The 16,107-nt window shown below is 36.3% G+C and overlaps 2 protein-coding genes across 3 annotated transcripts in view; both read left to right on the top strand.

Annotated features, from left to right (window-relative positions):
* The window catches only part of NHS (NHS actin remodeling regulator), a 307,993-nt gene extending 300,333 nt beyond the window's left edge, over nucleotides 1-7,660 (top strand). For both annotated transcript variants that reach the window (XM_070750742.1, XM_070750743.1), the window contains 2 exons: nucleotides 1,993-2,119; nucleotides 6,133-7,660. In XM_070750742.1, coding sequence (XP_070606843.1) covers nucleotides 1,993-2,119; nucleotides 6,133-6,763 — 758 coding nt within the window. In that variant the 3' untranslated portion in view covers nucleotides 6,764-7,660. The remainder of the gene's footprint in view (nucleotides 1-1,992; nucleotides 2,120-6,132) is intronic.
* CDKL5 (cyclin dependent kinase like 5) overlaps nucleotides 745-16,107 on the top strand; it is a 277,196-nt gene continuing 261,833 nt past the window's right edge. Inside the window, exon 1 of the mRNA XM_070750753.1 lies at nucleotides 745-749. The gene's annotated coding sequence lies outside the window, so the exon portion shown is untranslated. The remainder of the gene's footprint in view (nucleotides 750-16,107) is intronic.

Raw genomic sequence — 16,107 nt, 5'->3', positions numbered from 1 at the left:
CCTCTCTTTCTATTTGTCTCCCTCTCTTGCTCTCTCTCTCTCTCTCTCTCTCTCTTTCTCTCTTGTTTTCTTTCCCTCTCTCTATTGCTTTCTTTCTCTTTCACTCTTTCTATCTCTCTTGCTTTTTTCTCTTCTCTCTCTTGCTATCTCTCTCCCCCCTTTCTCTGTCTCTCTCTTTCTATCTTACTTTCTCTCTGTGTCAGTGAGGGGGCTGCGAGAGCGCTTTCTCCGAGCGCTTCGGGAACGCCTGCCCTGCCTCTACTGCAGCCCCCTTGCTGAAAGGTCCGGGACGAAAGCGCTCCCAGTGAAGAGGCTGCGAGAGGGGCGGGGTGGGCATTCCCCAAGCATGCAGAGAAAGCCCTCTCTCACAGCCCCCTGGCTGGCAGCGCAGAAGTGGAGAAGAAGAAGCCGCAGCCACCGCCGCGGGAGAAGTCGCACCCCAAGGCAGGAGGTGGCGGAGGAGAAGAGGGGGCAGATCGGGCAGGCGGGGTGCAGCGTTGAGAGGCCAGGGGCACGAGGGGGCCGGAGGCACCGTGGGGAGGCAGGGGCGGCCGCGGCTCCCTTCCCTTCTACTGCCGGCACCTCCACGCCCCCGCACCCCCCTGCAGGCTGGCAGTGGGATGGGGAGCGCGCGCCCATGGAAAAGGGTGTGCGGGGGGTATTTGGGGGGGGGGGCGCGCACACACGCGCAGCTTACAGGGAACACTGCTGTCTACAACCTGCCCTTTGTGGGAAAAGTTGTAGAGAAAGTGGTAGCGCTCCAGCTTCTACAATCATTGGATGAAATGGATTATCTAGACCCTTTTCAACTGGGCTTCAGACCAGGCTACAGCATGGAAACTGCTTTGGTCACTCTGATGGATGATCTCTGGAAATCCCAAGATTGGGGGGGGTCATTCCTCTATCTTGGTGCTACTTGACCTCTCAGCTGCTTTTGATACCATTGAACATGGTATCCTTTTGCAAGGACTAAGGGAGCTGGGAGTGGGAGGTATCGTGTTACGGTAGTTTTCTTCCTGTCTCTCTGGCTGCTCACAGTCAGTGTTGGTAGGAGGTCAGAGGTCGACTCCCAGACCCCTCATTTGTGGAGTGCTACAGGGTTTGGTCCTCTCTTCTCTCCTTTTTAACATCTACATGAAACCACTGGGTGAGCTCATCCGACAACACAGGGTGAATCAGCAATATGCTGATGACACACAGTTATATATCTCTACCCCACATCAGTTCAGTGAAACAGTGGATATGATGTGCCTGTTTCTGGAGGCTGTGAGGGCCTGGATGGGAGTTAACAGGCTCAGACTTAACCCTGATAAGACCGAGTGGCTGTGGCTGTTGCCTCTGAAAGACTATATCGACTGTCCATTCTTTGTTCTGGGGTGGGGAGAAATTGCACCCCTCAGAATGGGTTCGCAATTTGGATATCCTGTAATGACAGCTAAGATTAGAGCAACATTTGACAGCTGTAGGTAGCTTTACACAGGTCCACCTAATGCACCCTTTCTGACCTTAAATCATGCTTTTCTGGACTCCCCTTGCTCTCTTTGTCACCAGGTTTCAGCCACTGACCTGCCTGCTGATTTCCTATCAGCTTCCCCACTAATTTTGGCTGTGGAAAGTCAGCAGGATTTACCTTGCCTAACAATTGATGGATTTGACTGACAATGGCAACTGGGACTTCAGCAATTGATGTTGCTATGCAATGCAGTTAAACATTATGATTGCATTGGTTAGTGATGAAAAATTCCACTCCCAAGCACTGTCATAAGCCAAGGACTATCTATGTATGTGTATACGTAAATCTACAATTCCTTTTAATTTTCAAGCACAAAAGAGCTCTTTATCATTAATATTAATTTAACAGTTTATTCAATATTTAGCTCTGATTCTTATACACCTAATTCCATCAATTAAGGTGACTATGTAATCAAAGTATATGTAATCAAATTCTGGTACCTGATTCTCAGCAGTTTTCTTTATTGCTTTTTTTAAAAGAATCTTTTGTGAGTGATGATTCTATAATCTCACCCATAAATGAGGATTCTCAAATTGAAGTAGAAGAGCTTTTGATGTCTCCAAATAAACCACGAACAACAGAGGATTTGTTTGCAGTAATTCACCGGTAAGTTAATATTAGCATAACTGTAAACTATACTTTTTATTATCATAATAGCAATTTATTCAACATAACCATGATAAAAGTGCTTGTTTCAGAAATTTTATTTTCCAGTCCAGACCAATGTAACTATTTCTATAGTTTAAAGTAGGATTTGCAGACCATCAAATAAGGATGTGGCTTCAATGAAAACTCAACAGAAATGCTCCTTAGAAACTGCTTTGTGAAAGCAAAATGAAGGGGCCATGTTCCCACCTTTTTTTCCCTACTGCGAGAGCCAGTAGAACACATAGAACCCCAAAATATATGGGAAGTTGTTTCCCACTCAAATAAAGCAGGGATATAAGTTTAATGCATGACTTTTATATGAAATGTTTTACTAATTGATTATTTGATCTACTATTAAGTTGTTTTTAATAGTAAAGTGAACACAAGAACAAGGGGGCACAATCTGAGGTTAGTTGGGGGAAAGATCAGAAGCAATGTGAGAAAATATTACTTTACTGAAAGAGTAATAGATGCTTGGAACAAACTTCCAGCAGATGTGGTTGGTAAATCCACAGTAACTGAATTTAAACATGCCTGGGATAAACATATATCCATCCTAAAATAAAATACAGGAAGTAGTATAAGGGCAGACTAGATGGACAATGAGGTCTTTTTCTGCTGTCAATCTTCTATGTTTCTATGTCAGCTTGGACCAACCATACAGATGGATTTTCTCCAAAATGGTCTGTCTCCCTCACCACCATGTTCTATACACCATGTTCTATGGCTTTCCCTCCTATATATACATTTTGCATAGAGCAATGGGATGTTTTAGAATTCCAAATTTCTTAAGAATATTCCAGTTTGATATAGTTGAAACATTCAAAGACCTTCAATGTCTCAATGAAGTATACATTATTGACTACTTTTTGGTATTCTTTGACTTTCCTGCCCCGAGTCTTTGGAGAGGGACGGCATACAAATCTAATAAATTATTATTATTATTATTATTATTATTATTATTATTATTATTATTAATGTCTCTTGTTTCCTATTTCTTGTTCAAGGTAGCTTGAATATCTACTATCTCCTTTTCCTATGTAGAATTCTAATTTGTGTTGAGCGATCTTAAGCATTATTTTGCTAATATGCGAAGTGTAGTATATTGTACAATATTTTGTTAAGTCACTTCTTTGATACTGATAAGCGGACTTGTGTCTTCCAATCTTGGTCACTATGTCTTTCTCCAGCTTCACTGCCATAGTTTGGGGAGAATCTTTATTGATTCTGCTGCTGCTTGATCTATTTCCTGTGGGCAGTTCTTTGCTGTATTAATTGAGCTTTTTTTGCTCCTTTTATCAATAATATAGTCAATTTTATTGCTGTGTACTCTGTCTAGCAAAGTCTATGTATGCAATTTTTTGGTAGAAGACTATGTAGCAATTAAAAACATCACTGGATTGTCAAAAACTGGTACCATTCTTCCACTTCCGAGTCCTCAGACAGGGGCGGCATATAAATCATATATGTCACATGTTTTTGCTGAATTTGAAAATTAAGGGAGAGTAGGATAGATCTATTTTAGCCTTGTTCTGGCCTCATCAGCTAGCCATACCCTCACTGGGATTTGAACTTGCAGCCTTTGCCTTGTAAAGCAGAGAATTAACTTCTAGGCGCTAAAGAAAAAACACACACACACACACATATATATATGTAGATTGTTGTGAGTTCGGGTTTTTTCCATTGTAATATTTTGAGTGTTTTTGCGACATTTCGCCGAAATCATATTTGACATCTTCAGGCTGAAGTTATTGGCTTCTGCTACTCTGAGTATGATGTATATATATATAATATATATAATCCTTGTTTGTATTTCTTCTACCATATAGTTCAACAACATTTTTCTCTTTGCTACTTACAGCAATGATTTTTCAGTCACCAACTACAAACAGCAACCTCTGGTTCTTTTCCATCAGTAGTTGGAGCATAACTTGAATAACTGTTATAGCAAAGACTTTTTCATTAAGTCTATCTGATACTATTCAGTCATTGACTCTATTGCATGCAAATATTATCTTTGCTGTATTTGTAGAATAGAATAGAGCTGGAAGGGACCTTGGAGGTCTTCTACTCCAGCCCCCTGCTCAAGCAGGAGAATTTATACTATTTCAGACATGTGACTGTCTAGTATCTTCTTTAAAACCTCCAGTAATGGAGTGCCCATGATTTCTGATGGCAAGCTGTTCCACTGGTTCATTATCCTCATTCTTCATATGCTTTAGTCTCCATGCTTTTGATCATCTTAGTTGCTCTTCTCTGAACATTTTCCAAAGTCTCAACATCTTTTTTGTAGTTTGTTGAACAAAATGGTTGCATTATTCCAGGTGTGGGTCTTAATAGGGTTTTATAAAGGTTTTCTGACTAAATCAACGCTGTTCTTTTTTTCTTTTTCATATTGTAATAAATCTTATGATCGAAAGTGGCCAATTTTAGTTCATTATTATTAGATAATGTCTAAGATAGCAATATGTGTCTCATTGTCTCTCATGGTGTTGAGCTTTCCCATGTTCATGTTTCCTACATTCCATTTTCCCAGTGTAGCTTCATTTTTGCAGATTTGGATTCTTTTCCTTCATAGCAGCCTCAGCAGTTAGATGTCAAGAATGTTTTAATCTTGCCACACCATAAATACATTTAGTACTCCAAATGAGCCTCGTTCATGCTGTATAATATGTTCAGTATTATTTAACCTGACAGACCACCATCTGACGCTATAATGCAAATTGCTTTATAGAAACTATCCATGTGATTTTCTTTGTAAAATATAGAAGCGACTTATCATTGCCTTCACTTGCACAGTATGAATTGATGCCTTTGCCATTATTGATAAACCAATCAACCATTTCTAGCATGTTCCCATAACTCTGCTGAGTACTATCTCATTTTACCTGGGCACAGTTAGGATGACTTTCATGACTTGGGCAACACTACTGGGAGTATATATACTTTATGTGTACATTTCCAGCATCCTTTGATGTTGATATCATCCTTTGATAACCTTCCTAGCTTTGATGAGACAGCACAGATTAATTTAAGGGACCTGAAATCTTACTAATAAGGATACCAAACTATTAAGGTAGTGATCTTGGGAGATCTGACATTTCAAAAAAAACCCACCATGTAATTGTAGTGATCCATATCTGTCATCATAATTTGCTCACAACTACCATATATTACTGGCACCAGATTTATCTTGGTCCAAGCTTTCTTTCTTTTTGCTTTGCAGTATTTTTTTTAAATTATCAGGGTGGAGGGAAGCCATAATCTAAAACTATAAATCCCAATTTAAGAACTGCATAACTCAATCAATCCAGGTAGCACACATACATACATACAGTATAATTGGCCATGACAGATGTCAGCTTCATGGCCCCCTGGCCTGCCAGCACAGTGGGAGCAGTACAGACATAAAGTGGGGGATTGGTTCCATAAAGCCAGGGTAGCCACAAAGAAGGCCCTCCCCTGTGATCCCGTCAACCTACATTGCTTAGTTGATGGAACCCAGAGCAGGCCAACTCTGTGTGATCTTATTGGTCTGTGGGAGGCATGCGGCAGGAGATGGTCCCATAGATAGTCTGCCCCTAAGCTATGTAGGGCTTTATAGGTGATAACCAACACCTTGAATATAACTAAATTCCATTTCACCAGTCCTGGTCTATTAGTCTTACAATTTTTCCATTTCCCTTTCCAATTTAGACAATATTGTCAGTTCTAATATCTAGAAGGTAGAATCCTCATTTTCATGGATGATGAATTAGGTTTGTAGTTATTAGTAGTGCAGTAGGGGAGTTCTGTAATGAGATCTGATTTAAATTTCTGGACCTAGGCAATGAACTCCCCCCCCCCAAATGGTAAGCCATATAACATATAATTTTAGCAAATTTTATTATGTGTAATTAGATAAATTCACATAGATATGACTATTTATGTTACAATACCATGAATTTTGAATATAATTCTTTTCATAATAGGTCAAAAAGGAAAGTGCTCGGAAGAAAGGATTCTGGAGACCTTTCTTCAAGGAACAAACTGAAAGCTTCATCTAGTAGTAATAGTGTGTCTTCTGTCAGCAGCACCACACCTGCAACTAATATTCCCCTCACTCCTACCAGTGTGGGAAGTCCAGCATGCAGCCAGAGGTCTCCTGGACTTATTTATCGGAATGCCAAAAAGTCCAGTACATCAAATGAGGAATTTAAACTACTGCTCTTGAAAAAAGGTAGTCGGTCTGATTCTAGCTATAGGATGTCAGCCACTGAGATACTAAAGAGTCCTGTTTCTCCCAAATCTCCTGGTGAACTAGTTGGGGATATTCTTCAAACTGCAGATGAACCATTCCAAGCCTCATCAAGAGCTGAGGCATTGGCTCCTCTCTCCCCTAGTCCCCCGAGGATAAACGTAGAAGGGTTTTCTTCCAAAAGTTTTCCCACATCAGCATCTTCACGTATAGGACGATCACGAGCACCTCCAGCTGCAAGCAGTAGCCGATATAGTGTCCGCTGCAGATTATATAACACCCCAATGCAAGCAATTTCAGAAGGAGAAACAGAGAATTCAGATGGGAGCCCACACGATGATCGATCGTCTCAAAGCTCAACATAAGTTGCCTAAGAGTCTGAGCACAATTCTGACTGTTAAATGGGGGAACTTTGCATTAGCTAAGCTCATTTCACTTTAAAAAGCCGATTCTGTAGCAGTCAAATACCTTACAAGGCAATATGTGATGCTTGAAAATGTTAAATGCTGAAAGATGGAATTAAATGATATGTAGGTATTTATTATGACCCATTTTCTATTACTAGAAATATATGGTTAATCTTTAATCCCCCCCCCCACTTTCTTCTTTCCACCCTAAATGTAAATTTATCCAGTTTTATATATTCCTTTTTTCTCTCCAGAAACATTACATTACTGTTGTGCTTCCCTAGGGGTGGCAAACATAAAATTAGTGAGGAATTAGTATTTTTTTACATTAAAATGAATTGAAACAAAATAGAATGAACAAAACAGATGTACATTTCTGTATTTTTGATAACCAAATGTAAATAAAAGTATTGCAGAGAAAAATGTGGTGGGTGACAAATGAAGACTATCTTATATGATAACAAAGGATAAAGATATGGTAATGACTGTATTCTGTGAATACAATTTTCAGATCAAGTTTATTTACATATCGATCACTACCACTATTAAATAATTAAAGCCTCCAACATCAATTTAACACTTGGATTAGTGGAAATCCTATTAATAAATAAATAATTAATCCGATTAGTGGAAATCCTATTAATAAAACCTATGAAATTAAGTATCTGTTTTTCTTTGACTATGTCATTCCAAGCAAACTAATTTTAAAATGAATTCTTTGAAAAGAGGCTAATTGACAAATACTATATTGTTTATAAACCAGGTTTTCTGCTCTGGCTTCCCCCTTTTAAGAATTCTGAGAAGTGTAGCTATGTGGATTTTTTTTAGTATATTAAAAATTGAATCACTTTTGACTGATTTATTCACTTGTCACTTAAAACTATTTAAATTTCGTTAAAGTTTGTTTCCATTCTCATTTCTTCATTTAGTTTCTTTTCCTGCCATCATCCACTTGTTTATATACTGCATTTCTCTGAGGAAATCTTTTGTGTTGGTTTTCAGATTTTGTTGGAGTGTCTTCTCTGCAATTGCTACATGATGATCTAATAAAAATATTTCTTGAATACAGTACTTATAAACAAGGTATTGCACGAAACATCAGGATTGCAAAGAAACTACAAAAGTAGAAACATTAAAGAAAATCTTTCAAAAAATAATCTAAAGCTCATATAAATAGCCGTAGATTTAAAAAATGGGAAAGAAAAGTTTTAAAATAAAGGAAAATAGATAGTCAGCCAAATATTCATTTTTTATTAGAGCAATAGAAGAAAAAATGAAATAGAGGAAAAATGAGGTTTAATAAGCAATAGTTTGTTAACAAAATACAACAATATGAAAAATAAATGCAAAGATTTGCCTTAAGTCAATTTACAACTGAAATAAGCTAGCATTAATCATCAAAATCCAAATAGAACAGTGAATTTTAAGACCTAATTATAGACACATACAAATACACACACATGCACACACATGGAGAAACTCAGAAATACAAATAAAATCTGGTACTATCCTAAGACAAAAACAAATTAAGTGACATTTTGGGATTGCTCAGATTGAGAATTTTGTTTCTATACACATTTAATACTAAATATATTAAGAATTGCACAGTTATGCAATAGTCTTCAACAATGCAATTTAGCATTTTTTATTCAATTAAACAATTTGCCTTCCATTTTCTTCTCAGTGAATAGACTGATAACCATTTATTGTTCTTGTTTTTCTAACCTGAGAATCAACTATCCTCTTATTAAGAGATGTGCTGCTGCAGTGGTTAGAATGCAGTACTGCAGGCTACTTCTGCTGACTGCCAGCTTCCTACAATTTGGCAGTTCAAATCTCACTAGGCTCAAGTTTGATTCATCCTTCCACCCTCTGAGGTCAATAAAATGAGGACCCAGATTATTGGAGAAATATGTTGGCTCTGGATAGACTAACCTACCCAGGTTTCATGCTCTGGGGAATCCAGAACATGATACCATGGTCTTTCAAGGCTGAAGTATGCCAATGCAAAAAGGATGCCATGCTGACTCTGTAAGACCACTTAAAGAGGGCTGTAAAGCATTGTGAAATGGTATATAAGTCTACTATTGCTATTTATATATCAGATTTCTGTTGGATGGGCTTCTCTGCAATTGCATGATGATGATGACGACGATGATGATGATGATAATAATAATAATAATAATAATAATAATAAATTTTTGAGTAGTTATAAACAAGGAATTGCACTGAACATGCAGACTCCATAGAAACTATGGAAGTAGAAACATTAAATAAAATCTAGATTTTTAATCTTACCCAGTCATATTGTATCATATAGTACAGTGCATATAATCAGTGAAGAGCTCCACTTACCTTTTCCTACTGCTACCTGGTTTCCGAGGCCGGTGCTGGCGCACACACGTCCGTCGTGTGTGCATGCCCCCATGTGAGATTTTGCTTCTGCGCATGCACCCAAAGTGAAATCTCACATGATAATGCTCAAGTGGATGAGATTTTGGCAATTTTCGCATGCGCAGAAGCCAAAAAGAGGCCAAAATTGCCAAAAATCTCACCCACGCAAGCATCCTTGTGCGAGATTTTGCTATATGCAGGGGCGCACGCACACATGTTGGGCACACCCACACCCGCATCAAACTCCAGAGCCCACTAAAAAGTCCTAACGGATTGCCGATCCCATTCGTACCGGGTGAGGTACATCACTGCATATAATAACTCTCTGCATAGCTGATATAATCCATAGTATTCCAGATGCTGTCATGCCTATTGCAATATGCTTATAATGGCATATTTTATTCCCATTAAGAGAATATATTTGTTATTACAAACTCAGGAAAAATAATTTAATTTTTTTAAATTACAAAACAAAATCCCATTTATATCTTTACTGCTCCTTTGCTATTATAGGAATGCCAAGATTCTGGATTTCTGAGCCATGTTTTATAGGCTAGCAACACTTTACTATAGGCCTGGAAATTTAATCAAGAAGTTTTTCTTTAAATTGGGATTTTGTCAATCATCAGTAACATTTATACACTTTGCCTTAAATTACTCATTCTATAACAGCTAGACAATAACTTGATCTTTGTATCTGCAGATTTGGCTCATTACTTGTATAGACCACTGTAGACCACTGGGAGTTCTGTCTTTAGTTCTTTAGGAAAGCTCCTTAGAAGAAAGTTGCATAGGCTACAAAGGTGATTAAATAGTGTGATTAATATTTATCTTATGTGCAAGCTATTGAAAAACAATAAAATATATTGCTTTCTAATTTCTTTGATAATGGCATAATTGTCATTTTGTCCATCATTTGTAGATTTAATAATTCAGTGTTTCAGTTCTAACATAGAACTACAATTCCCAGAGTTCTTAGGGGAAGCCATATCCAATAAATAGACATGAGCGCTAGAGTACCACCATAACTATTAGCACTGGTATTTGGAATGCAAAACACATGTAAAAAGGACAGCAGAAATAACATTTTTAAAAACCCTTCTTTTAAGAAAAAATGTTATGTATCCAGCTTTTTCTATGATATTTGGCACTTAATATGGCCAGTGATTATAGTTGTTTCATACTACTATTACAACTAGATTTTTGGGAAACTTAGCAATGCTCTGATAAATAAAGCAAAATTAATTTCATGTTCATAGCTAAGTAACTAATTAAGCATGAAACAAATGCTATTGATTTGCATATAAACTGTACAATATAATTCAATGAAGCTTTGTATGGACAATATTCATCCTACCGGAATTTTTATGAAAATGACACTGTGAAAAAAATAAGAACTAGGCATATGAATGCATTCTTTATACATCTTATGAATATGGAATGGGGAATGTCTCTGATTCATATTGCTCCGTTACTTTCTATCTAGATTTTACTAAAAATGTTTACAATACTAGGAAAGGAGTCAATAGTAATGCAGAAGAAATCAGAGCAAATATGACTAAAGGAAAACAGGGGAAAGATGGATTATTAGAAATTACTTGAAGTTTTTTGTTGGAAGACCGAAAGCCAAAGCATGCTGATGGATGAAATTACAGTCATGATTTTCAAAAGTCACCCCAAATATATTTTTCCCCAAGATATAATACATCAGTTTGCCATATGTAACCTGCTCTAAAATGAATTATTTGAATAGGGTTGTAAAATGTAGTTTATCAAACTGGAGAACTAATTAAAGCAGAATTTAGGAAGAAAGATTTTGAAACTATTTCAAGATGAAATGTATTCTCAAATTCTGACTAAGTCCAGTAACTGATTTAAGTAAGTAGTCACTGGTAGAGAAAGGTAGCTCCTGAGGAAGGTGGCTTCAAACAGAAGTAAATTCTTTTAGGAATCTAGGAAAAATGAAAATCGGGGGAGGATTATTTCTTACAATGCACACAATAAGTAGTGAGAACATTAACTTTAAATATTGAGCAAATTATTGCATACATTCAAAGTTAACTATTTTTTCCTTTATAACAAATTGATTAAAAACACACAGTATTTTTTAGACTTAAAATCCTCCAGTATGGGGGGGGGGAATAAAAGAATGCTTAGCACGTGTACAGAAAGAGATATGGGAATAGGGTGCTTGCTCAATTCTAAGGTTTGCCATGTAGGCAAAGTATTTAGTTGAGCTTATTTGCATAGGTGAACCAGGATGTCATGATAAACTATCATAGCAGTTTGGGATCAAGTTAATTAGGACAACAATAATTGAGTGAAATAGATGACTTAGTATTGGAAAAGCAATGTGGTAGAGTGATTAACGTGTTGGGTTAGGACAAGGAAGACTAAATTTCTAATTATTCATCAGTTATGGTAGCTTAAGTGTTGACTTTGGGCTAATCAGTTTCTTTTAGTCCAACTCTCTGAAAATAGTGAGTACAATGCCTTGAGCTCCTAAATGAAAGGCATGGTAGAAATGTAACAAACAAATAATATTAATGTGCAGCAATTGTATCTAATAATGAAAGCAGAATTTAGAAAGAAAGGTTTGAAACTATTTTGAGATAAAATGTATTGTCAAGTTTAGATTAAGTCCAGTAACTGATTTAAGTAGGTAGTCACTGGTAGAGAAAAGTAGCTCCTGGGGAAGGTGGCTTCTTCAAACAGAAGTAAATTCTTGTAGGAATTTAGAAAAAGTGAGAATTGGGATGATTATTTCTTACAATGCTGACAATAAGCAGTGGGAATACTTACAAAAAGTAGTAGGTTGTCAAAAAGAAAGTGAAAGAGAATGTGTTGGAGGGATAGAAAGATTAATGCTGCTTTTAAAAAAAAATCACACCATTGGTATGCAAGGCCTAAGTGCTGTTTAACACCACTTTCCCTAAGATTACAAGAGTTATTTTACTATTTGATTCAAAGGTTGATTGTCTCTTAATGCTAAAGTGAGATAGTATCAATTACAATGCTTTGATGTTATAGTCAAATTCAGTACTATTCTCATTTAGGATCAGAATGCCAAATCTGTTCAATAAAAATGCTACATAAAGTTGAATTGGTTTGTTTAAAAATCAAGACCTATAAGTTTCATCCAGGCAACTTATGCAGTTATTAGCATATTGAACCAAAGTTCCCCAAACTTTCCAGCTTTGTGGACAGGACGGGGAGGGGGAAGGGATGATTCTGTGTGAGCATCCAGCAAGCATGCATGCATCCATAGTTCATTTGTATAAGCAGCACACCCACTGCTTACAGAAATGGAATGTACATGCTTGCCTGCTGCTCGTGCAAGTGCAGATGTGCATGTTCACACACACACACACACCACTTTTGCGTCCCAGTTCTGAACGATTCATGGTAGTGTAGTAGGCCATGGCCTGGAGGCTGACGATTCCATATAAACGTTACAGACTTATTCCTCTGAAATATAGAATTTGAATGAGAAGGTAAATAATAATGAGAAGAAAAATAATTCTATGTGATGCTCGCAAAATTATCACAACTTCTTATTTTGTTTACAAAAATAATCTATAACAAAGCATTTTTATTTTCTATTTATAACAAAATCCAAATTATGATGGATTATAAATCTACTTTAAAAAACTATTTTTGTTATTATTTGTTAACTCAGATTGAGCACTCTGTTAGAGACATCTGAAGTTCTGATGCTTCCTGTGAAATCAGGCAGAAGCAAAGTTTATCATGTCAAATATTAATATGCATTAATAATGTGAGCAGCTTCTGCTGCTAGAGTGTGCTGATAAACAGTATCCAAAACCACAATTACCTAGGAATAACCTTCACTTAATACAAGGAGATTTATGTAAATGTATATAAGGTTGTGCTGCACAAGTAGGATGTCTTCAGAACCCTCCAAAGAAACAAATGTTAACATCTCGTTTTGAAACAGAGAATAAACCTAGAAGCATTTCTAATTTATGAATCATAATTATAACTTGTGATTCTGTTGTTTGCACTGATGTTTCAGAATAAGTTTTGAAGTTATGCACTTGTTCATTTGCTAACATTTTCTTTTGTAATATTATGGCAGCATAGATTATTGATTAATTATAGAAGTAAAGCATATGTGTGCATTTGCCAAAGGTCATGCTGATAAGAGTGCATTTGCTGCAATTGTGGCAGATTTAAAGAAATATCTAGGTTATGACTTTAAAGTTTAAAAACTAATTAAGGAGGTTACAGTGTAACTATTTTGGTACTAGCACCAGTTCATGCTGGCAGAAAAGACAATGGTTTATGGACTTGCATCCATTTTGTATTTTTGTAATATTTGTAAATAGAACTTTTTAAATTGTTTCTTTTTGTAAAATGTTTTCAAAGTTTACATTAAAATCAAGCCAGTTTGTATATTTTAGAACTGTGCAACACTTTAAGTCTTGTATTTATTTTTAGTAAAACAGTGACAGTTTCAGTGTGAATCGCCTCTCTAAAATGTGTCAAAAAAAAATCTGATTATCTAGGAAATGTGTATAGAAACTTCAAATAAATGTGACTGCAATTAAATCACTCTGGTTTCTTTATTTACCAAAACAAAACTTTTACTGGCTCATTGTCTACTGGACAATACAGATGCCCCTGGGATAGCTATGAACAGCATATGAGCTGTTAATTATTTTTGTTCTTATACAGCTGATATGTAAAAAGTATAGCTTCTCTTCACCTAGAAATGATATAATAAACAGTCGCCAAGAGGATGATTCTACTGACATATGCCAAATCTTTTCAAACTTAAAGCCACCATCCTGTTGCACAGTAAAACTGCTAATGTAATATGGTTATTAAATCAACACATATCAACAAATTAACAAAAATCAGAATTAATACTGTCTCCTAAGAACACTAATAATAACCCTTGTCTGTATACCAAAGCTTGGACAATACAATTAATCTTTTTGTACAGGAAGATAAAGTGACAGACAGCACTGAAATTTGTTTGGATACTCTGTATTGGCAAATGGTAGAAGAAAGAATAAGGGGCTCTACTCTTCTGGTATTACAAGTGGGGAGGAAAGGGGGAGGAAACCCACCAGTTAGGGACTGTGTGAACTGCCACTCAGGTTAAATACTATGGCCAAAGTGAACGGTGTTTTGAAATTGGGGAAAGGATTTAGTAGGCCAGCTTAATTTCCAGGCATGTATGAAATAACTGGCTGGACTCCCATGCTGATTCTCCTGTGACTCTGATGAGAAATATTGCTCAAGGGCTGTTCTGCACACACTTTAACAGTATGCAATATTTATTTTATTTATTTTATAAATAAATAAATAAATAAATAAAATAAAATAAAATAAATATAGCATACTGTTAAGGTGTGTGTAGAACAACCCTTGAGTTATCAAGGACATGCACATAGAAACAGGATATTGCAGTAGATATGTGTAATTATCCAGTCACATACACACAGATATGTTAAATGCATATAGTGTTTACTTTAAGAAACAGAACAGTCCAAATAAACAGTCCAAGTCATACACATTCAAATCAGTCAAATCTCTAGAAGTACAATAATCTTTTTACCAGTTTGTCTTTGTTATATACTTTAACAAAGATATTACAGCTTACAAACACATCAAAATATCAGAGAAAATAACAGAGTATAACACAGAGATCACTATTAAGTCAAAGAGTCAATCAGAATAAAACAACAGAATAAGCCATGATCTCTAGCTCCCATTTTGGCAACTTGCAATACTACAGCCAGTCAGAACATAGCATGTATTTTAAAGCTATATTACATCAATCAATACAGCCCTAAATTGTTGGCTTGTTTATACACTGCTCAAAAAAATAAAGGGAATACTTAAACAACACAATATAACTCCAAGTAAATCAAACTTCTGTGAAATCAAACTGCCCATTTAGGAAGCAACACTGATTGACAATCAATTTCACATGCTGTGGTGCACATTCAACTTTGTACAGAACAAAGTGGTCAATAAGAATGTATCATTCATTAAGATCTAGGATGTGTTATTTGAGTTTATTTTTTGAGCAGTATATGTTACCAACCCAACCATTTGGATGGAGTATTAATACATACTTTGCTTTCTTACTGGTAATTCAGTTTCAACTCTCCAAACCAAAATTGCTGTGCTTCTTCTCTGCCTGGAGTTCAGGATCCCAGCATCCTTTCCATTTTTTAGCAGCCAAGTGTCAAAAGAATCTGAGACTTCATTATAGGTAGTCCTCAATTTACAACCATTTGTTGTCCATATGAAATTACGATAGCACTGAAAACAGTGAGTTATGGCTGTTTTTCACAGAACCATTACAACATCCCATCTAATCAAAATTCATGTGTTTGGCAACTGGCTCTTATTTATGACCACCTGATAAGCAAAGACATTGGAGAAGCCAGATTCAATTAACAACTGTGTCATTAACTTAAAAACTGCAGTGATTCACTTAACAACTGTGGCAAGAAAGATTACGAAATGAGGGCAAAACTCCCTTACTTAGCAACAGAAATTTTGGGTCCAATTGGGATCATAAGTAGAGGATTCTGTACAGGGAAAACTTCCTGCTGATCTGTTTTTAGGAATTATTGTGGCTTATCGTAAACTTTAATTAGTTACTTTCGGGGGAGAGGAGGGATCCAAGATTCTGCTACAAGCAAAATAATGCTTGAATTTGTTTAATGTAAAAAGGTGAGGTAAAAGCATTAAACAATATGAAAGCATCCAAGTTATGCTTTACACAAACAATGGTAGAGAATTTGCCCAAGCAACAGCTGTTTTGCTCTCCCTAAAAAAGAGGCAAACAATTTAATCGTATAATTGAATTATACATTTCAACAAAAAGTATTCATATTGTTCCCATTACTTCATTTTAAAAAGAG

The sequence above is a fragment of the Erythrolamprus reginae genome, chromosome 4 (assembly GCF_031021105.1).
Source record: "Erythrolamprus reginae isolate rEryReg1 chromosome 4, rEryReg1.hap1, whole genome shotgun sequence".
In the NCBI taxonomy this organism is placed as follows: Eukaryota; Metazoa; Chordata; class Lepidosauria; order Squamata; family Dipsadidae; genus Erythrolamprus; species Erythrolamprus reginae.
This window is presented reverse-complemented; position numbering and strand designations above follow the sequence as displayed.